The following is a 22932-nucleotide window of genomic DNA, read 5'->3' as shown; positions in this document are numbered from 1 at the left end:
TTCGCAACTTTGTTGATTTTTCATAAGTTGCGAGCACTACCATAGTATAGTATAAATTATTATAATATTATATGAATTATTAGATATTGAATATTTCATTTAAAAACTATATGTAATTAAAACTGAATATTATATGCCTAAACATGATAAATAGGTAATTTCGGGATAAGATTGACAAATCAATTTATTTTTGCCAAATAAAAAAAGCACATAGCTAATTGATGTAGATTCGAATTCGAGTCATCGTCATCCTCATCGTCATCCTTTTGTAAGAACACATAGCAATTCGTTGTTTTAGAACTAGAGAAGTGTTCCAATTCGTTTGATACAATAAACATATATTACATATATTGGAATTTAAACAAAATCTAAAGTTTTTTTCTACCCAATTTAAAATATTGCGTGTCATTCTGTTTTATTTTTTCATTTGTTTTTTTCTTAGGTAGATTTTAATGTGTGTGAAATACATTTTATTTGCCTATTATGTAAGAGATAATTGATGTCAAATAAGCAATATTTATTGATTTAGTGATTTTAGGGAAAAAAATATCAATAAAAAATTTCAAATTATTGAATGGAAACCAAAATTTGACAAGTTATTACAAGACAAAAACCCAAACGTTACATTTTTCTTTTACATGTTATTTTTTAATGATACTTCCTCCTCTATTTGTTTCCTGATTGCTTCAATATCCAACCAGAACTTTTCAAAATAAATAAATAAATTTGCCCGATATCTATTTTTTTTTTAGTTTGATGATTTACTTATATATATATATATATATATATATATTTTTAAAAAAAAAAAAGCTATGTGTTTTGTCACATAATCCATCATATTGAATATCTAAAATTAAGAGGTAGGTCTTATGTGAGATAATATCATGAATATTTATCTGTGAAATTGTCGATTCTATTTGAAAAATTAATAATTTTTCACCAAAAAAAATAAAAAAATTTAAAGGGCTACGTCGAGTAAGAGACTTGTTGACAAGGGTTTTGTGTAACATTAAATAGAAATATTCTTTGATAGGTTTGAGATTGCAGATTCTAGATGAGAGTAATACACATTTAAAAATAAATAAACATGGGAGATATTATTAAGTCACATCCTAGATAGTTAAAGTGGAAATCTGAACAACAAAATCATGTGTCCAGAATTTAGAAAGTTAATCTGTATACTTATTGTCAGTCAAAACAGGTGCACTAAATGTCAATTTCTGATTAAAGTTGATGTTTACGCTTGGTGGGGCATGTCCGCTGGTTATTTGGGTGGATCGAAAAATTACTAATCCAACTCGTTTATTTAGCGAGACAGGCCATCTTAAATGGCCCAACTCACTTTCAGAGTTCTATCTATTATTTCTCCATCTTATTGAAAACAAAAAATTCTTGTAAAATCATCTCACGAATTAAATTTTGTGAGACATATTTCTTATTCGATTCAGTTCATAAAAACTATTGCTTTTATATCAATTTTTTTTTACTTCTATCTCTATTTTTGAGCCAGGTTGACTCGTATAAGAAGTCGTCCTAAAACAAGCTGGCCTATTGAAAATAATCTTTAATTAGTGAACATGTAAATTAGAATTACAATAACATCTACATGAAAATAGTAAAATTTTAATTAATTTATTCGTATTCATAGATATACTAGATTATTACTAATGCTAGTAATATTTATGATATTTTTACTAATTTTCTGAAATTTTTAAATATTTTCTATAAACCCACACTCCCATCATTCCACAACGTAACATTGAAATTAGAACAGTGCTTATTGCAATGGACACTGCTACCATGTCCCCAACTCACATTCTTGTTTTGATTTTGATGTTTCTTTCGAAAGGTTGTTTGACATAGCTTATAAATTCTTTAAATTTGTTTGATAATTTTTTTTCAAACATCTTATAAAATAGTCAAAATAAATTGCTTAACATAAGTTATTTTTAAAAAGAGTAGTTAGAAAAGATATTATTAAGATACTTTACTTCTTCATATTATCTTTATATATTTTATTAAATTTCCACAATGCGCTCAGTCTATTCTTTGTACATAATTTATCAAATTCTTTTATAAATTAAAATTTAAAATAATTTAGTTTTTTAAATATATGTTTAATATTTATGATAAATTTAAAACTATTTTTGTATATATATTATTATATTACTATTTACATCTCTTTCATAATATTATATATTTTTTGATAATTTTGACAACAAAAAAATCTTATAATACCAAACACATAATAAAATTTTAAATTATTTAAAATAAATTTATTCAAACATTCTAACTGCTTATTTTTAAAATAAAATTATACATTTTTATAAGCCCTATTAAAACAATTTATAAGCTACTAGATCTTATAAATTGTTTTTAATAGATTAAAAAAAATGTTTTTAAAAAAACACAATTTATATACACTCATTCTTGTTTTGACAGTCCTTCGAGCATATCACATGTGCTTGACAAGTAAAGATTTCATTACATTCAAACTAAACATTGGACTATAAAACAACTTTAGTACGCAGACCCGTAAATTTTGAAGATAACTGAACTAGCCATGAAACTAAATTTCATACAGCCAGCCGGCTGTCAATGGCACCATCAAGACGCCGTCCCAACGAAATCTCGAACCAGACGTCCCAAGAAATCTCGGGACGAGCCGCCATAGGCGACTCTACTCTTATCTTTCATCGCTTTAACCTTCACTCGTATCTCGTTGTCCATATCCATCAACTCCCGAACGGCCTTTTCGATCTTATCCGCCCCGACAACGACACCGCAGTTTTTCCTGTAGTCCATCTTAATGTCAACCGCCATTCCGAACTCTTTAACAAACTGGAACGCATTGGCTTGCTGCTCTGCATAAAGCGGCCACACAGCCAGCGGCACTCCGCACCAAACGCTTTCCAAAGTCGAGTTCCATCCGCAGTGGGAGACGAAGCCTCCCACAGAAGGATGCGACAGCACGGCCATCTGCGGAGCCCATCCGATCACTTTCCCGACTCCAGACGTGCGGCGCAGGAATCCCTCTGGAAGTACTTCATCAGGGTCTTCGTATTCCCCTGCCATCTCAAACTTTCCCTCCGGAGGAGGCTTCCTGAGGGACCATAAAAACCTGTGTCCACTCTTTTCGAGCCCGGTGGCGATCTCCTTCACTTGTTCGCTGTCGAAAGACCCGCCGGTGCCGAAGCAGAGGTAAACAACGGAAGAATCCGGTTGCTGGTCCAGCCATTGCAGTATCTCGCCTTGCCCTTTCCTCTGTTCTTCTCCACTTGGTTCCTGATTAATTATCATGGGGCCAATCGGGTAAATGTTTGGGACATTTTCATCTGCCAAAAGGGAATTTACAGCGTGTGATTCCAGTTCAAGAAACGTGTTTATGACAATCCCTTTGCATTCCCTGAACCTCTTCAAATGATCCAACACCCGGAAATCTTTTCCGAATACAAGTGAAGGTAAGACACTCGCCGGATAAGGGTTAACGTAAGTTGAAATCGATACCTCGGAATCCGAACCCTCGTACTGGGCTGCAGCATATCCGGGGCCGAATTCGTCGCCGAGTCGCTGGAAATGAAGCATGAGACCCAACACAGCAGCGCCGCAAGTGAAGCAAATGTAACTGGGGACCCGAAACTCGTTCGCCACCTCGATCATGGCGGTGCAGAACATGTCCAGCACAAACCCAGCGACGATTCTCGTCGGATCCTTCATAATCTCCGCCACAGCTTCCATGGCAGCTTTCTTCTGGCTTCCAATTAATTGGACCATGAAGGCCTGGGGCGATTTCATCAGCTCCAGGATCCTTGATTCATCGTGGGGGATGATTTGCACGAACCGTATGCGAGAGTGGGCAGAATTCTTGGTGAAAGAATCGATTTTGGTGTCGATCGGTATCTTGAAAACGAGGATAGTGACTGAAAGGCGTGGATCTGTATCGATCAAGAGCTTTGCTAGCTTTACCAAAGCTGCGAGATGACTGAGTGCAGGGAAAGGGACGAAGACTAATTCGATGGGTTTTTCTGCCATTTTTTCCTCCTCTAGGCTAGGTTGATTCAAGAAATATGTATCTTTATCTTGTTATATATATTATTCTACACATAGTGAATGCTGGCGGAAGGTTTTTCCAAAGGTTCAAACATTTGAATAACTTTTAGACTTTGTTTGGTTACGGAAGTCAACTAAAGAAAATCATTTATTTTTTTAAAAAAGTGTTTTTATTAAAAATTTAAATGTTTGGTTACAATAGCAGTTTTTAAAAAACACCTTTAAATTTTTAAAAGCTAAAAATTTTGAATTTTTGACTTTTACTTTTAATTCTATTTAAAAAAGAAATTTTTCAACATTTACTAAAAGATAAAACAACTTTTGTTTTTTATAAGAAAAACACTTTAAAATTTTGGATTTATTAAGTGTTAGCTAATAACTTTTGTATTCAAATTAACTCTTAATATCAATATGATATCTCACGAGTGACGAAACATTGGTATAAATATCTGAAAAACGTGTAACGTCCATGTAATATTTTATAAGATATTTGCAATACATAAATTTATTTTTAAAAAATGTTATATATAAAAAAATATATTTTTATAATTTCAAATACACTTGTATGTGTGTGTATATAAATATAAATATAATTGGTACACACGCATAAATAAAATGTTTATCTATTTTAGTTTAACAATAATATTGGACTTAAAAATAATTTAAGTAAAAGATAAGATTGATTTTATAATGTAATCATGTACCAATTAAACTTCAGGTATAATTTGATATTTTTTCGGCGGTTCGTATTTCAAAGCAATTGTTATCCACGTTTTATTATCAACTTTGACTCTTTTGGAGTGGGCAAATCTTTAAATACAAAAAAGGACTACAAATCCCATTTGAATTTTGTCCAAAAAAGTTATGTGGACGACAATTTACTTTAATATATTTAATTATTAATGGTATAATTGAGTGGAAGGGGTGATTTGTAAGAATTCCTCTGCTTGACGCTCACAAGTGTTGCTTTTTAAAGAAAAGCATCTAGAATGTTGCTGATGTCATATCCTACTGCTGACGTGAAACGGATGATCACGATTTTGAATTTATTTTTATTATTAAATAATAAGAGTACTGAGTCTACTGACTACATTGCTTTAAAATTTAAATCTCAAGTCTAAAAATAAATTTGCATTCAATCTATGTTTAAAAAAATATGTTCGAATTCTCTGATTTAACAAAATGTTTCTGCAATCCTTGTGTCTTCTCATGTCTTTTCTATGATAAAATTCGGTATCAAATATTGAAAATACAGAACTATATGATATTTAGGCACAAATTATTTCAAATTTGATACTAATATATGATTTTCGAGTAGTGAGAGATATATGCAAGTATTGATTTAATTACATATTTGTATTTTTTTGTAATAAAAATGGTACAAAACATTAGAAATATGATACTAATATATGATACTTGAGTATCAATTGTTTCAGATTTGATACTAATACTTGATTATTGTGTATTCAAACATGTGTTACAAGTGTTGATATAAATAAAGTTGCTCAAATTTTATAACCAAAAATTCATCTTTTGTATCAGATATAAATTAGTTAGTGCTCAAATATCATAAATTAATATCATATTTTTAATTTTTTGTGACGATTTTCACATGTAAAAAAACCATGTGGGTAAGGGAGTGTAGAACCGTTTTTTGTAAATCAGTGAATGTAAACGTATAGTTTTTCTGACAAAAACTGAATACAAAATTAAATTTATTTACCCTTGATTCAACTACATTTTAATTCATATTCTACATATTTACATTATATTCCACTTTGTCTACCATCTATAAATGAAATGACAACCGGCAAAAAAATCAGGCTTTTTTATAAAATTAATATTAATATAAAATTATAAAAAAATATATCATTTTGCAAAATTTTACCAAACTATTGTAATCCGGGACACCAAATCCCGGATTTGGCCGTGCTTCTGCCATGGTGGCAGAACCATGGCATGGCTCTCATGCCATTCCTTTTTATTTTTTATTTTTTTTGAAAGGGATTATTTTTTTTATTTTTATTATATATATATTTATTAATTTATTTGAAATTAATAAAAATAATAAATAAAACCTAGTAAATAATATTTAATTATAAAATCAAAGATTTAAAGATTTTTTATTAAAATAATAACCATATAAAATAAAAGTCATTTCATTTAATTAATTGCTCTTATGTTTCATAAATTAATTAATTGACTAAAATTAATTGAGGAAACACACGGTGGAATAAATTAAAATATTATTCAAATAACCATATATTGGAAAAATACAACAAACTTAATAAACTCTATAATTCATCAAGAAAAAATCCACAATCATTTATATTTAAAAATTATAAACATTACCTTAATAACATAAGTGAAGCCACTTTGTCGACTATATATCTATAAATGAAATGAAAACTATCGAGAAATTCATCGAAGAAATACATAAATTTAAATATTATTTATCTACCAAGTTAAATAGCCTTATCTTGGAAAATTAAACAAACCTAATAAAGTCTATAATTTGTTAAGAAAAATCAATAATTACTTATTTTTATAGGTTAAAAAAATTCATCACTTCTTGTTAAAGATTGTAAACACTCCTTTAATCATACGTCTATATTTCATTTATCAATGGTCGACTAAGTGTCTTCACTCTTCACTTGTGTTGTGGCTATAAAAATGGCACTTGACTTATGATTTTTCATGTATATCAATAAAAAAATATTTTTTTCCTCTAGATCGGTTTGATTCAAGATTTAGGGAGTATATATATACATATATTATATAGCTTTTATATGTTGCTCATCCACCCTTCTCACTTTCATGCCTACTCACTCGACTATTAGATACACAATACACCACATTCAATAAGTGAATGTCACCTTAATCGTGGGCATTTTGGGACCAGCATATCAAAATTGTGTATGCGTATATATATACATACGTGTATATATATATATTTTTTGTCAAATTTGAGTGGACGAATCATTAAATACAAAATAGGATAACAAATCACATTTGAAATTTGTGTAAAATTATTGTAGTAACCCGAGTTTCATTTTGCATGTTATGAAATGACATATAATTTTAAAAGAGATAAAACATGATTAAGAAGTCATTATTTGGTGAAATAAGTAAAAAATCAGCTTCGAAACATCCGAAAATGGTAGGATGGTCCCCGGGGATCTCAGTTCGGAAGCAGCCAAACTAGTTTGGAAGTAGCGGAGCAGTTTGGAACTTTTTAATCAGTTTGGATCTTCCGAACTCGATAGGAACCATGTGTCAAGGTGGATTGGACAAATGACAGTTCGGAGCTTCCGATCCCTGGCCTATAAATAGGCATCTAAACCTCATTTTCAGATGCAAATTCAGAGTGTTTTTGAACCATTAGTCTATATTTGAGTATTTTGGGTTATATTCTCGAGGGTCGAGCACTAGCAAGGTGCTACAGAGCTTGTAGCGGAGCTGTGCTTGGGCCAGGGTCTTCGATATTAGCGGGTTGACGACGGACGCAGGTATAAATCTAGAATCTTAGTAGTTATTAGAAGTAGCTAGTAGTTTAGTTAAGGCTTTTAAATATGTTATAGTGATATGAAATTGTCTTGACTTGTAGGCTTGTATTGTAGACAGTTGTTCTACTAGGCCAGTGAGTTGAGGTACGTAAGTACAGACCAAGATAGACAGCTGGGTATACATGTTTATGTGTTGCATTATTATCTGACATGATATACATGATGATATGTATTGTTCATGATTTGTATGCGGCATTTGCATACCATGTTGAGCCTGTTATCTTTTCGAGATAGCTAGTGTCTTTAGGGCCGCTCAGCCCTAAGATTTTTTTTGTACGATCGGGTGCCAGGTGACACCCACTGGATCAACGGGGCAGCGTGTGCGATTTAACCAAGACAGTTTTATGCTCACGTCTCGACCTTGTGTATCTGGACACCCTATTTCATGGGGCAGGTTTGCGATTGGATGAGGCGGGTTCAGTATGTACGATCGGGTGCCGGGTGACACCCTCTTGGATCAACCCGCCTCATCTAATCGCAAACATGCCCCATGAAATAGGGTGTCCAGATACACAAAATACGATACGTGAGCATAAAAATGCTCAGCACGAGAGTATGAGTATACATGAATGCAAGTGTTCCGCCTACTGACTAGAGGTCACGAATCAGATAACAAAGACAGACCGGTCCCAGGTATGTAGCACGCTGTGCCGTCGCTTCAGGAGGTGGCTCACATACCGAAAACCAGTGGATACGCCGAACCCAAATCGATGGAAGTTCATCCACTAAAAGAATAGGGTAAAACCCTACTAACAGACATCTCAAAAAAGATAGCTCAATATGCAAATGTATGCAGCATATAATCATGTCATATAAATCATGCAGTCACATAATACATGCATACTTAGTCAGGATATCTCGAACAGTACTTTCGTACCTCAATTACTAGGCAAGCTCTACCAGCTCTAGGTCCACGCCTATAATCCGCACTACACTGCCAAATGATACTAATATCATTATAGTGCTCTAAAAGCCTTAACTAAGCTATTGCATACTCTTAAATATTTTAGGAAGCAAAAGATATACATGCATTCGTCGTCAGCCCGTTGTTGTCGCTTGCCTCAAAACTAGGCCACAACTCCGCTACGATGCTTGGATCGCTACGCCACTTCCGGATTCCCAATGGGACGTCTAGAATTTCCTAGATCTAAGCTAGAAGACTAAGGAATCGATATAAAAGAGGTGAATGGTGCATCTGAAAATGAATCTCGGCTCCTTTATTTATAGACGGAGTTCGGGCCGTCCGAACTGGCTTCGGAGCCTTCGAACACGTTCGGACCGTCCGAACTCAACTTTGGAGCGTTCGAAGTCCCATCAATACGTCAGCCGTGATGTCACTTTGCTGACGTAATCAATGACGTAATACTGGACTCCGATCGGGCCGTCCGAACCTGCCGACGGAGCGTCTGAACACGTTCGAAGCCTCCGATCCTGGCTTTGGATCGTCCGATCATGTTCGGAGCCTCCGATCTTCCTTTCGAAGCGTCCGAACTCAAGTTTAGTAAATGTGATTAGTTCATTAATCTCTTTAATTGGTTACGGGCTACTACAATAACAGGTTTGGGCATTACTCAATCGGTGGAGTTGTACGTGACCACGTGGGAAATATGTTGTTGGCCTTTGGAAAAAAGATTGTAAAGCCCCCATCAGTCATATTTGCGGAGTTCCAAGCGGTTAGAGAGGGTTTAAGATTAGCACAGAACCATGTGTTGAGGTGCAATAATTGTCTTAGCAAGGTAGATCAATCGGACCATGACGCTTGGGCTGCTGTGTAGTTTAAAAGATTTGAGTTCGCACCATTACCACCAGCTATAACTTTTGGTAAAACGGCAAGCGCTCGGTCCTACAATTGGTATCAGAGTCAAAGTCATGGGTTCGATTCTCGTCGATTTCAAGGAGTGAAATTATTGAGAGGAAGATTGTTGAGGTGCAATAATTGTCTCCATTAGGTAGATCGATCGAACCATGATGCTTGGGCTGTTGTGCGATTTAAAAAATTTGAGTTGCACCATTACCACCAATTATAACTTTTAGTAAAACGGCAAGCGCTCGATCCTATATATACACCGTGGCTTGGAGATAAACGAATTACATTCTGATTTTTTTCTAGCGGTGTAAGAAGTCTCCAACCTAGGGGAGGATGTTCGCTACGTCAGAGCTATCACTGCTGAAGCTAAACATCTTATTGAAAGTCGATCGAGCACAAAACTAGCACATAGTCGAAAAAAGGCTAATGCAGTTGCACACAAAATTGCTTCTTTTGTTTTTAATTTCTTCCACTTTGTTTGGGAAGATGAGAATTTTTTCAATCGGTTGGTAACTCTAGTATTGGATGACATTTCCCATTTGAAATAAAAGTACAAGCTATTACCATAAAATATATACATATATATTTATTTATTTAAATCAATAGATTTAAAAAATTTCTATCCAAATAAAATCTTAGCGTTGTTTTAATTTTCAAACTATGGAGCCGTTAATTATTACATTTTATCATTTGATATATAATTAAAATTAACTATATATCACGATAAACAATTCATTTTATTATTATGATAAACTTAATGTAATCACAATACATTATTTACGAAACTTATATTGCATTTGACAATCTCTCTTACATTACTAAAAAATCAGGTAAATTAACCTGAAATTCAATTAAAATAATTTCAAGTAAGGTCCAAAAGTCTACTAGCTCGATCACGAAAATTTTAAATGATTTATATGATTTATGCATTTTATTTATGAAATTTAAATGCTATGTTTAAATTATATGATGTTATATTATAGTTGATATTTAATGTGTTTCAAGTTATTCTAATGTTTTCACGTTTGAAATTTAATTCTTGACTGAAAGAACGAGACTAGCCTTCAAAAAGTTAATAAAATATTTTATATTTAATTTAAAGTTTAAAGTTGACACAGTGAGCCTGTTTGAGAATAGTAGATAATTTAGGAAAAACACTTATTTTTTAAAAAAAGTATTTTTCTTAAAAAGTTATGTCTTTGGTTACAATAGTCGTTTTTAAAAAAACACTTATTAAGCCCAAATAAGGGGTTTTTAAAAGCCAAAATTTTTGGCTTTTTGGCTTCTGCTTATGTTTTAATTTAAAAAATCATCTTTTTAACATTTATCTAAACACTAAATCTGCTTCTCCTTTTTTTTATTTAATAAAAGCACTTTAAAAAGCTGGACGTATTTAAGTGTTTTTATAATCCAATAAATTTTGTATCCAAACGGGCTCAGTGTTATTTTATTAGTTGAGTGCATTAAATTTTAAAAGTTAGTGTTTGGGACTAACGAGCAGACTTTGAAGCCTATTAGTCACAAACAAAGTAGACATCAAAAATCTTTCAGTCTCTTTTCTTTTCTTCTCTCATCTGGACGCCGCCTTCTACCTTTCCCCCCTTCACGTTCAAAATCTGCTTCCACAAGCTAGGGCAAGTTCTTCAGTATTCGAGGCTAGATCGTTCCCAAGGTGCAGTGTAAATCCAAACATCAGCGAACAAACAAGTTTTTAACGTTTTGAAACCACCATTCAAGAGTATAGGTATTTTGATATGAACCCTATTTGTATATATGTTGTTTGATGCATGATTTGCGATGATTTCATGAGTATGATCTATAATCGTGAAACGTGATGTGTTTCTGATAACTTTGGTTAAAGTTTATTGAGATTTATGGATTTAGACGTGTAAAAATCAAAACTTTTGGTGTGAGTGTTGATATATGTAGAATTTTGAATCAAATTGTTGATGTTGGTTGTTTTTGGGAAAACCCTTTTCGAGTTTTGAGGTTTTTGCATGTCCAAGATCACTACTTTTCAATGGTTAGATGTTTTTTGTGTGAAAGAGAGTCAAAAAAGGACCGAAAGGGGCGAGGAGTCGCGAGGAGCGCCTGCGCGTCGCTGCCTGGTCTCCCAGGCAGCAGGGCGCGTGCACGAGCGGCCAATTTTGGGCGCTCGAGGTAGGTGCACATTTTGTTTTGTCCCAAATTTTCAGATTTCGTGTTTTGAGTTCCAAATACATGTTTATGTTCTTTAGAGACATTTAAAGTTTTTAAGGAGTTTCCATGCGAAAAGTTTCAAGTTTTGAAGTTTGAGACGGACGGAATGACTCATGTGTTAAGTTATGTAATGTATCTTTATGTGATTTTTTCTTTGTGAAAGCTATTTTACCATGAAAGTCATGAAATTTTATGAATTATTATATGTATGATTGGATTTTATATCAGTTTTAGAATGCTCGACATTTATCACGAAAGTTTTAAAATCATGAAATGATAAAGTTATGAGTTGTATGATGAAGTTATGATGTTGATGATGCATGAAAATATTTTGATGTTGTACGTGTTTTTGTGGTGGCAATACGGGACTGGTACTCCGAATTGAGATCCGGTTGGGCCTTTCCAAATATGTGTTCACGAGACGGAATGTTAGGACTAACGCCTTGGAATGAGCTCCGGGGAGGACCTTTCTAAATAATGAAAGTTTAAATGACCGATGTTATATGGTAGTTATACAACGAATCTGTGATCACGAGAAACAATGATGTGTTCATAAAGATGGTTGTCACAACTGCATGTATTTCATCCTTATAAATGCCAAGTTTTTACTATATGTTCATGTTATGTCATTATTTTAAGTTTCATGTTTATACAAAATTTTGGTATGCATTTTCTTGCTAAGTTTTTAGACTCACTATACTTGATTGATGTATGTAGTGATGTCGTGGATGACTTTGTTGATGATTATGGACTCGGACTTGAAGAGGAGCAGAAAGTTGAGCCGACAGGAGATACACGAGCGCTATGTTTTATTAACAACTTTATTGTGCACAGTTGCTTATGTTATAGAGGAAGGAAAAACAAGTTTTATTTATGTTTAAATACTGATTTTATGATACTGATGGTTGGATCATTTTATTTATTGTCGGTTCACAAATAACTTTTCTAAATAAAAATTTTTATTCCGCAAAATTTTACAACATTAATATGAATGTTTAGTAGTGTTCCCAAAATTTGGGACATTACATTTCATATTATAAAATAGAGCAATTTTCTAACTCAAAACTCTTTCATCAACTTAAATGATGGATTCAGATTCTCCTTCTAATTATCGTCCAATATAAATTATACTTGATCACAATTTTAGTAGCGTAAAAACGTATGTTTGGAAGTAAAAAAGAATTGCTATGATATAAGATTAATGAAAGAAATTTTAAGTTTGTATCAAATTATTAATTCTATGCAACAAATTATTTTAAAATATCGGTTCGATCTAAATAGTTTTTTTTTTTTAAGAATCTTAGTAGTTAACAGTGTTCAAATCATAGTTTACGTAAATCCTAAACTTTTTTTTTTTCAAATCTTACGCGCGTATATTAATGTTTATCATCAGAATCCACGTGATTGAGAAACATAGAATTTTGAATCCACTGATCATCAAACATAAAACATAACCCTCTCAAAAATAAACATAAAACATAACAGTTAGATTTTACGTTCTATTTGAAATTACAAAATTATCTCTCAATTTTATTTAAAAAAACTATTCCCAAAATATACTAAAAATAATTACATAATTTCAAGTGCAAACGTTTGATCACCCAAAATATTTCATTCTCATAATGAAAACGAACAGTATTATTTCATAAACAAACGCAGATCAAATGACAAATATTGAAGGCTAATGCTCCATGGCCAGTTATAGGATGATTTCAGCTTTCAAGACACCGTATGAACAAAATCTTGAACCAGACGGTCCAAGAAATCGCGGGACGACCCGCCTATCCCGCGAGCGACTCTGCTCCTTTCTTTCATAGCCGCGATCTTAACTCGGATTTTGTTGTCCGGATCCATCAACTCCCGGATGGCCGTCTCGATCTTCTCCGCCCCGACGATGATACCGCAATTTTTCCTGTAGTCCATCTTGATCTCGACCGCCATTCCCAACTCCTTAACGAATTGGAACGCATTAGCTTGCTGCTCCGCGAATAGCGGCCACACCGCCAGCGGCACTCCGCACCAAACGCTCTCCAAACTCGAGTTCCATCCGCAATGCGAGACGAAACCTCCCACGGACCGATGGGATAGCACGGCCATCTGCGGCGACCACCCGATCACTCTCCCTGCTCCCGCCGTGCGCCGCAGGAATCCCTCCGGCAGTACTTCCTCTGGGTCTTCGTATTCCCCGACCATCTCGAACTTTCCCTCCGGAGGAGGCTTCCTGAGGGACCAGAGGAAACGGTGTCCGCTCTTTTCAAGCGCTGTGGCGATCTCCTTCACTTGTTCTCTCTCGAAACACCCGTTGGTGCCGAAACAGAGATAAACGACGGAAGAATCTGGTTGCTGGTCCAGCCATTCCAGGATCTCGCGTCCCCCTTTCCCCTGTTCTTCTTCGCCATTTGGTTCCTGGATCATCGGGCCGATGGGGTAAATTCTTGGGAAGCTTTCATCTGCCAAAAGGGACTCCACAGCGTGAGATTCCAGTTCAAGAAAAGTGTTTATCACAATCCCTTTACAGTCCCAGAACCTCTTGAAATTCTTCAACAACACGCCGTCTTTTTCGAGTACAGAAGAAGGTAAGACACTCGCTGGGTAAGGATTAACGTAAGTTGAAATCGATAACTCCGAATCCGATCCCTCGTACCGCGCTGCCGCATATTCGAACCCGAATTCGTCGTTAAGTCGCTGGAAATGAAGCATGAGACCCAACACCGCAGCGCCGCAAGTGAAGCAAATGTAACTTGGGACCCGAAACTCATCCGCCACCTCCATCATGGCGGTGCAGAACATGTCCAGCACAAACCCAGCAATCCTTCTCGTCTGGTCCTCCATAATCTCCGCCACAGCGTCCCTGACGTATTTCTTCTGGCTTTCAAGGAACCGGAGCATAAAGTGTTTGGGATTTTCCATCAACTCCGGGACCCTGGATTCATCATCGGGGATGATTTTTACGAATCGTACTCGAGGGTTGCTGGAATTCTTGGTGAAAGAATCGATTTTGGTGTCAATGGGCGACTTCAAGACGAGGATAGTAACCGAAAGGCGTGGATCCGTATCAGTCAAGAGATTTGCCAGATGCACCAAAGCTGAAAGATGGCTCGGGACGGGGAAAGGGATGAACACCAGTTCAATGATTTTTTCCGCCATTTTTTTTTTTAACTCAAGAATTCAGAGCGCTACGAGATGTATCGGAAAACCCCTGTATGTTCGTTGTAGGTTTATCTGAGAAATATTTATAAAAAAAAAGACTCCTTCTCCCTTTTTCTTTATCATTAATTTAATATATAATTTTCTCAATTTTAATTTATTATTTGATATCCTTTGTTTTTCTATATTATCAAAAATGTCATATTTAGAAATTGTCTTTTTTTTTTTGAAAAATTATAATTTAAGATTAATATTTCATGAAGGCAATTTTTAAAATTATTATGTGATATTAGACGAATGAATAGAAGTCACAAGTCATTTTTTATGATATGAGAATTGGCGGAAGTTACTTTTCTGTACACACTGGATAAATCCAAGACTAATGCAATATACTGCAAACTAGGCTAGACAATAAACCACACTAAATTAACCATGTGTGATAAGTTAGACTAAAAAAATGTTGGTTAAAGGAATCAAACTCGTGATCTCAGTACTCATCTATTACACCAATCAAGAGAAAAAGTCATTTTTTTACACCATCCCAAAACCTTGCACAAACGATTTTCATGTGCATACTAATTTTATTTCAAAGTCTTCGTATTTTTTGAACTGAGATTTAAAAAACCCTTGTTTTGAATCCGAGCCTGAACCAAATCTTTCAGTATCATTTCAAAAATATTAAATTATTCTTAGTCGGGCAGCACGTCGCTTTTCATATATTTATATTTGTATTAAATTAAATTAAATATTAATATTATATTATATTTTTTTATTCAAAATTTTAAATATAACCCCAAGTTTCGAAAGCCGTGACGCAGGCATTCTAGATGTTTTTATTTATTTATTATATTGACATTTTTTTGTGAAGCTAAATACATTAATTATTAAAGGATTAGACATCCACGATTACAAACTCACCCAGCCTCCAGGAAATTGAATCAACAAAATCTAAATTAGTCCCCAACCGAAGGCCTTCGCTAGCGATAAAATGTTCTGCATTATTAGCTTGATGTAAAGTAGGGATGCAAATGAACTGAGCCAGTTCGTGAAGCTTTACGAGTTCGCTCGATAAATATTTGATTCGTATTCGAGCTTATCGAACTCGATCCGAATTCAAACATGTTCGAACTTTTTTCGAGCCGATCTCGAGCCAAAATTATTTTGTTCGATAGTTCGCGAGCTTTAATATTTAATTAATATAATATAATTATATAATAAATATATATACATTTCGAACATTTTCGAACATTTCAAGCTTTTCGAATCATAATATCCGAGCAATAGTTTACAAATAGGTTCGAATATTTCAAGCCGAACTCGAACTTCATTTCGAGCCGAGCTCGAGCCAAAATATTTGAAATTATCGAGCTTCGAATCGAGCTCGAACTCGAATATACTCTTACCGAGCCGAATTCAAGCCTTAAAATTTTACCATTATTCGGTTCGATTCGGTTTGTTTGCACCCCTAACGCAGACAATATCGAATTTTTGCGCTGTTAGCTATAAAATCATGGGCGGATCCAGGATGCTATATTAGGAGGGGCCGTGTCAGTATACACAATGATAAAAATAATTATTATATGTTTATAACTTTCAATAATAAATACAATAAATAAAAAAATAAATATCGTGATGTCTCGTATATTTGATTGATACTTATGAAAATATGAAATGAGAAATAATTTTTTGATTTCTAAATAATGCGTTCATGTGTTCGTAGGTATAAAATATCACACATAAAATTAAGTTCAATCGACGAGTCAAAAATCACATGACTTAAAACTTGTTTAAAATCTCGTTGAACAAAATGATACTAATGTATACAGGAACGTCTGAACTTCTTCTTACATGCAACTCGAAATTATAAAATATACAATCTCAAAATAATAACGTATTTAAAACACGATTCGATCCTAAAAATAACATGCTAAAACATTAATTCAAATAAGTATGCATAAAGTATTAAAATGCATAAATTTTATAATATATATATATATATATATATATATATATATATATATATATATGATTTTGGAGACACAACACACAAGTGTATATGAGTTTATTTTTTTGTGTAAGTCGATGAGACACAACACACAAGAACGAAAGATTAATATATAAAAGTCACGTGATTAAATAAAAAATTATCAATCACATATTGAGCCAATTTTGTTGTTAAGAAAAGCCAAAAATTTATTATTCTTGATTTTAAAAAATAATGAAATTATTGACTACCAAAAAATCCAAATCTCAAATTTTAAAATCACTTTAAACGTATTAAAAATAGAGCAATGTAATTTACATTGAAGACAAGTAAAATAAGAACTTTAAAAAATTTTAAAAAAAATTCATGAGATTTTTACAATAAAAATATTTTAATTTTTCAAGAAACCAAAAAAAAAAATTATTATAGGGTTTTAAATAAAATATTAATTTTACAAATAAAAATGATAAAATAATTTTAAATAAAATGAATAAAAATAGTAATAAAATAATAATAATAAAACAAGGTTGAATACAAGGGCGGTCACGGAGAAATAAGAGAATCAAACTCGGCTCTCTTCTATAGACTTGGGAAGCCGAACCAATAGACCAAATACATTATTGCTGATTTATCGAGGCCACAAATATATATATCTAAAACTATTAAAATTATACTATATATATACTACTAAATTTTTCAAAAAATTTTGGGGGCGCCGTGGCCTTCCTTCGGCCTACGGTAAATCCGCCCCTGTATAAAACATTCTGCTCGAATGTCATCAACCATGTGTGCTTCCATAGCTAGAGGCAAGTTTTGTTCAATTGCCCGTACCACATTCATTGCATCCGTTTCCAGTCACCATTGCTGGGATAATACATTAATATATCTTTATAGTTTTTCTCATTTTCTCGTTTACATCTTTTGATTTTTCTTGTACTAATTATGTCTTTTATCTTATTCTTTTTTTTTCTGACATTATCTCTGAATTTGAACAATTCTTATTTTACTCATGTTCTTCATTTTTATTTATTTTTTATTTTTATTTTTCTTTTTTCAATCCATCATGTTTCGTAAAACTAAGTCTCATGCTTTTGTTGACCAAAATGTCTTCGGGTTATATCCATCGGGTTTTACAAAATGTTCGTCCCAGCCTAACCACACAGTCGCAATTGATGGTTTTTGTTATAAATTCCTTCAACAACACCTAACACAGCCATGTTATGTTTCTTATCTCAAGGCGTATGATAAAAAAAACTTAATTTGTAAAAGAATTCAGCATGAGAGGGCAAACGCCTGGAGATTATATTCAGACATACGAACTATTATCACATTAGAAACATTCGATAGATGAGAAAATTACTTGTTTAGCTACGTTATGTTGTAGCTGGAAATATAATACACATAAACTTGAAAGAAAATATTACAATTTTATTCTAAAGAAAAATGAATAGAATGATCGATGTCTTCATCTTCTTTCTGCTTCGTATTTTATAGAAGTCCTTTCCAGGTTGAAATCCGAACTTCAATCTTGTGTATAACCTTTTACATTATTGTTTGTTAGTTGTTGTGTTGAATTATTACTGACAACGTTATCTATTGGGTGGTCCTAAGTGGCCCAAAATTTTTAGTGGTGGTTGAATCATATATTTTTTTTTAATTTGTAGGGAAATCTTTGACTTTTGAGGTCCTTGAGAAAAAGGATTTTTATGTGGTTTCCCACCACTTGGTCTTGTCTATATAAGATGCTTTCGGCCAGTTCTTGGTAAAACCCTTCGCGAACTCTGGTTTTTTCTGATTTGGTCATTCTACGCATATCTCTTCTGACCATCTCCCAATGTAAGCTATATTATAAAATTTCCGACGAGACTCCTTGCTTCCAGCACTTGATATTCCAAAGAAGATTTATCTTCTTTTCGAACGCTTCCTCCGCTAATCCTTTAGTTAAACAGGAAAGATCCGTTAACTGAATTATGATAGAACTTGAACAAAAACTTGGTTGTGTCCATCTTTGTGAGACATACTCATATTTTCGATGCTATCCTGGCGACATTTCATTTTCACTAATTGTAGAAACAAGGGGCACTGCACTTCTTATGCGGGAGGATCCTTGATATATTTATGTGCATTTAAGTTTGGTCTCCTGAGCTTGATTGTGCGATCTGACTTGGATCACTTACTAAAAAAGTCTTAATAGCATGCAATTAACTTAATAAAACAAAAACAACTAAACAACAGATCTAAAATAGAGTTTGTACAACCCAATCGAAAGAACCATTAAATATTGAATATTATACAACCATATCGAATCACGTACTAAAAAACAAACTAGAACCGAGACAAGATCGCCACACTTGAGAACTTTGCATCCGACCAGTGGCGGAGCTACGTATAGGGATTGGGTGGCCCAAAAAAAATTTAAAATTTTTTATATATTAATTTGGAAAATTTTGGATTAATTTGATATTAATTAGCTCGAGTGATTCGATTCAAAAAATTAAACAAATCTAGAAATTAAAATTCTATCCTGGGTAGATTAAGAATTCTGACTCCGCTATTGCATCCAACTAACTCAGCAACCGTCCTATCAGGTCTATCCAACCTAAGGCCTGCCTCGAGAAATGGTATGTCCAAGAACAAAACCGAGGACATAACGATGAAAGCACTCAATACAAAAGCATTAGTATACAAGTGCTATGAGTGCATTAATGCAAGTGCAATGGGTACCAAGGATCAGGATCGAGAATTCCGCTCAGTTTAGTGGCGTCATGGTATGTAGCACTTTGTGCCGTCACACCAGGTATGACTCCCACACCAAGTAATATGTGGTTAACAGTGACTTGACCACGTAATAACAGGTCCAACCAACCACTCAAAGGAAGTAGAGCTGCGTGAACCTCATTAATAAGTTGTCCCAAGAACATAAGCTCGACATGTGATGCATGCAACATAATCGTGACATAAGATATGTACATATAAACATGTTATATAAAATGCAACACGTATAAAATGCATACTCAACCAAGATATCTCAGATAGTATTTCCGTACCTTTAACAAGGAAACTAGATGTATTAGATCAAAGGTCCAAGACTATAGTCAAGTGTACCATATCAATATAACATTATCAAAAATCTTAAATACACTAATAGATGCTCTCAAAAGCTACTAAGATTCTAGACTTATACCTGTGTCCACTGTTAGCCATCTGTTGAAGGTCCAACAACTTAGGCACAACTCCGCTACGACTCCAGAAGCGTTGCTACCACTCGACCCTCAATAATATTACTAGGACACTCAAAATATATTGTAACACACACTAAAATAAGAAACTCGCGTCCTATTTATAGACAATGATCGAAAGCTTCGAACCCTAGTTCGGACGTTCCGATCCTAGATGATTTACATTCCAAACTCCTGAGAACAAATGTTCAGAACTCCTGAGAACAAACATTCCGAACTCTGCATGTAGTGATGTGTCATTGGAAAATTGACACCTAAGTGGATAGCTTCCTACAGAAGCTCCGATCTCCCACGTGTCTGTGCATTGTTGACACCTCACCAACTGCATGACCTAAGTAGTGATCGGAACTTTCCAATATCATGTTCGAACGTTCCGAACTCTTCGATGGTTCTAAAGCACTATTTCTTGGTATGGTTTTTTTCCTTCTGGTGTGAGCTTTGTAAGAACCTTTGTCCACCAATGGTCACTGAAATCTGTGTATAACACCATTTCATTTTCATCTTCAGGGATAACCATTTTTTGGAGATTCTTGAAAATCTCTTTTAGTTGGCTAAGACCTCTAGAGTGATCTTGTATCCATACAAATCTAGCATTCTTTTTTAATAATTGACTGAATATTTTCTTGTGTTTTGCTAAATTTTTAATGAACATTCCAGCAAAATTAACGACTCATAAGAAGTTTTGGAGTTGTTTCTTGTATTTGAGATTATTCTAAAAATTCTGCACCTTTTTAACAATATGTTCTTGTATAATTATTTCTGATTCATCTAGTTCCACTCCAATTAATTCAATTTTTCTTGTAGCAATGAATGTCTTCTTTTCAGACAAAACTAGTCCTTCTTGTTTACAAATTTTAAAGAATTTTTTTTAAATGTTTAACATGGTCATCCATATTTTTAGATGCTATTAATATATCATCAATATAGGTAAACATAAAATCAATATAATCTTTAAACAAATCATCCATTTTTTTTTGAAATATTTGAGGTGCATTAGCCAATTTCATTGGTAATACTTCCCATATATAATTGTCTTGTGGTGTGGAGAAAGTTTTGAATTTCTTACTTTCCTCTTTCATCCGAATCTGACCGAATTTGAATTTATAATAAAAATTAGAGAACACTTTTACAACTAATTAAGTGATCTTTACTTGGTATGGAATACCCACCAAAATCCAATATTTTACTTATTTCTTGGTAGTTAATGACTGATCTGAGTTTATTTCTTTTGATCTCACCATGAGTTTTTACCATAAATCCCAGGACCTTTGTATGTGGATACCCTTGCTTTGATTAAATCAAGGTTCAAATGTTCTTTGGTAATAATTTGCATATCCTTTTGATCAATTATGTTCATTGGGATATATATGATTGCATCTTACAAGGAATTTTATTTCTTTTGGTTGGATTTCTTCCTTTGTTCTTATTTGGAGCATTGTTTCTCCAAACCTTCTGGAGTCTTTTTCAGGTGTAAAAGTTTACCTTCATCGCCATGTTTGCTCTGAAACTGGATTGACATTTTCTGTAAAATGTCTTTCTTAATATCTTGTCTATGATTTTGTGATCACATGGTATTGTGAATATTAATGCCTCTTTTAAACAATATAAACAATAAAATATTCTACTATATATTGTTTATATAACATCCCAATTGAGATGTATATCGAAAATGGATTAGTGGTCATTGGATTTGCACACCGGTACTCTATCACAAATTCCATTCCATTTTCTAGTCATGTCCAAGGTTTATGTTCCTCAAGGAACTTTAAACCCAAAACCTAGATCTGGCCAAGGGACATGTCAAACAACTGGAACCGGCCAGTGGTCAACAGGTCAGTTAACCTGGTCAATAGGTTTGACCCTGAACCGTGACCGGTCCGGCCATTATGTGTCCGGTCATGGTTTACATTTAAAAAGATCGTCGATCTGACGACTGCAACGGGTTACATCCAACAACCACGATCGTTGATCAAGTGGTCGTTGGATATAAACTGTCATGATGAAGTGACCGTTGTTGACTTGTCGAGTCGAACCGGCAGGTCAACGTTTGAAATCAGCGGCCATGATGACGTGGCCATAAAGGTCGGCCCGGACCCGACCCGACCCGTCCAGTCTGTAGTAACCCGTAACCCGATTTAAGTAATTACATAACTAATCAAGGCTTAAAAGGTGTATACAGGATCGGAATATCCGAAGGAAGTTCGGAGTTGCCGATGGAGATCGAAACGTCCGATGGCGATCGGAACTTTCGATCGACGATTGGAGCTTCCGATGACGTACACCTATGACTAAGCTTCAGATTTTGACAAGTGTCGCGCATGCAGAAATCGGAGCTTCCGATCCCGAACGGAGCTTCCGATCGTCATCGTGAAATTTGCCTATAAATAGGGGCATTCAGATGTTAAATTCGATAAGAAAACATTCCGAGTGTTCACTCTTAGGGCTGGCAAAAATACCGAAATGCCGTCATACCACCTTTACCGTACCGAAAAAACCAAAAATATCAAAAATTTTGGTATACCTTAAATTTCGGTACGGTATGATACCGTACCGAAATTTTTGGTATCGGTATAAGATTTTTGAATTTTCGGTATTTCGGTATACCAGAAAAAAATCGGTATATACGGTATCGGTATGATACCGTGTATACCAATATTTTAAAAAAAAGTATAAAAAATCGGTATGCACAGTATCATACCGATACCTGATAAGTGCATTTTGTGTGCATTATTTTGTGTTATTTTTATGTTTATTTTGTATGCATTCATATTGTTTTATAATTTTTATTCATTATTTATTGTATGTGTGTGCATTTCACTCTCTTGGTTGATTTTTGTAGAAATATTGGAGAAATCATGATTTTTGGAGCAAGAGAAGAGCCACGAGCATGAATTACGGAGCAGCTATGGTCAAAAATTCATTTTTAATGATAGAGAGATC

At 34.0% G+C, this 22932-nt stretch overlaps 2 protein-coding genes across 2 annotated transcripts; both read right to left on the bottom strand.

Moving 5' to 3' along the window:
• Positions 1-2445: 2445 nt before the first annotated feature.
• LOC140891550 (anthocyanidin 3-O-glucosyltransferase 2-like) lies at positions 2446-4079 on the bottom strand. The gene has a single exon (XM_073300099.1). It carries the CDS (start codon positions 4030-4032, stop codon positions 2608-2610), a length of 1425 nt encoding a protein of 474 aa, XP_073156200.1. The 5' UTR covers positions 4033-4079; the 3' UTR covers positions 2446-2607.
• A 9137-nt stretch (positions 4080-13216) lies between these two features.
• Positions 13217-14807, bottom strand: LOC140892716 (anthocyanidin 3-O-glucosyltransferase 2-like). The gene has a single exon (XM_073301680.1). It carries the CDS (start codon positions 14767-14769, stop codon positions 13342-13344), a length of 1428 nt encoding a protein of 475 aa, XP_073157781.1. The 5' UTR covers positions 14770-14807; the 3' UTR covers positions 13217-13341.
• Between the last annotated feature and the right edge of the window lie 8125 nt (positions 14808-22932).

This window comes from Henckelia pumila, chromosome 3 (genome assembly GCF_033568475.1).
Source record: "Henckelia pumila isolate YLH828 chromosome 3, ASM3356847v2, whole genome shotgun sequence".
NCBI lineage: Eukaryota > Viridiplantae > Streptophyta > Magnoliopsida > Lamiales > Gesneriaceae > Henckelia > Henckelia pumila.
Note: the sequence above shows the minus strand (reverse complement) of the source record. Positions and strands in the feature narration are given on the sequence as shown.

Bases quoted from the DNA above. Each gene is read 5' to 3' on its own strand.
- LOC140891550 (XM_073300099.1), bottom strand. From the start codon at position 4,032: ATGGCAGAAAAACCCATCGAATTAGTCTTCGTCCCTTTCCCTGCACTC.
- LOC140892716 (XM_073301680.1), bottom strand. From the start codon at position 14,769: ATGGCGGAAAAAATCATTGAACTGGTGTTCATCCCTTTCCCCGTCCCG.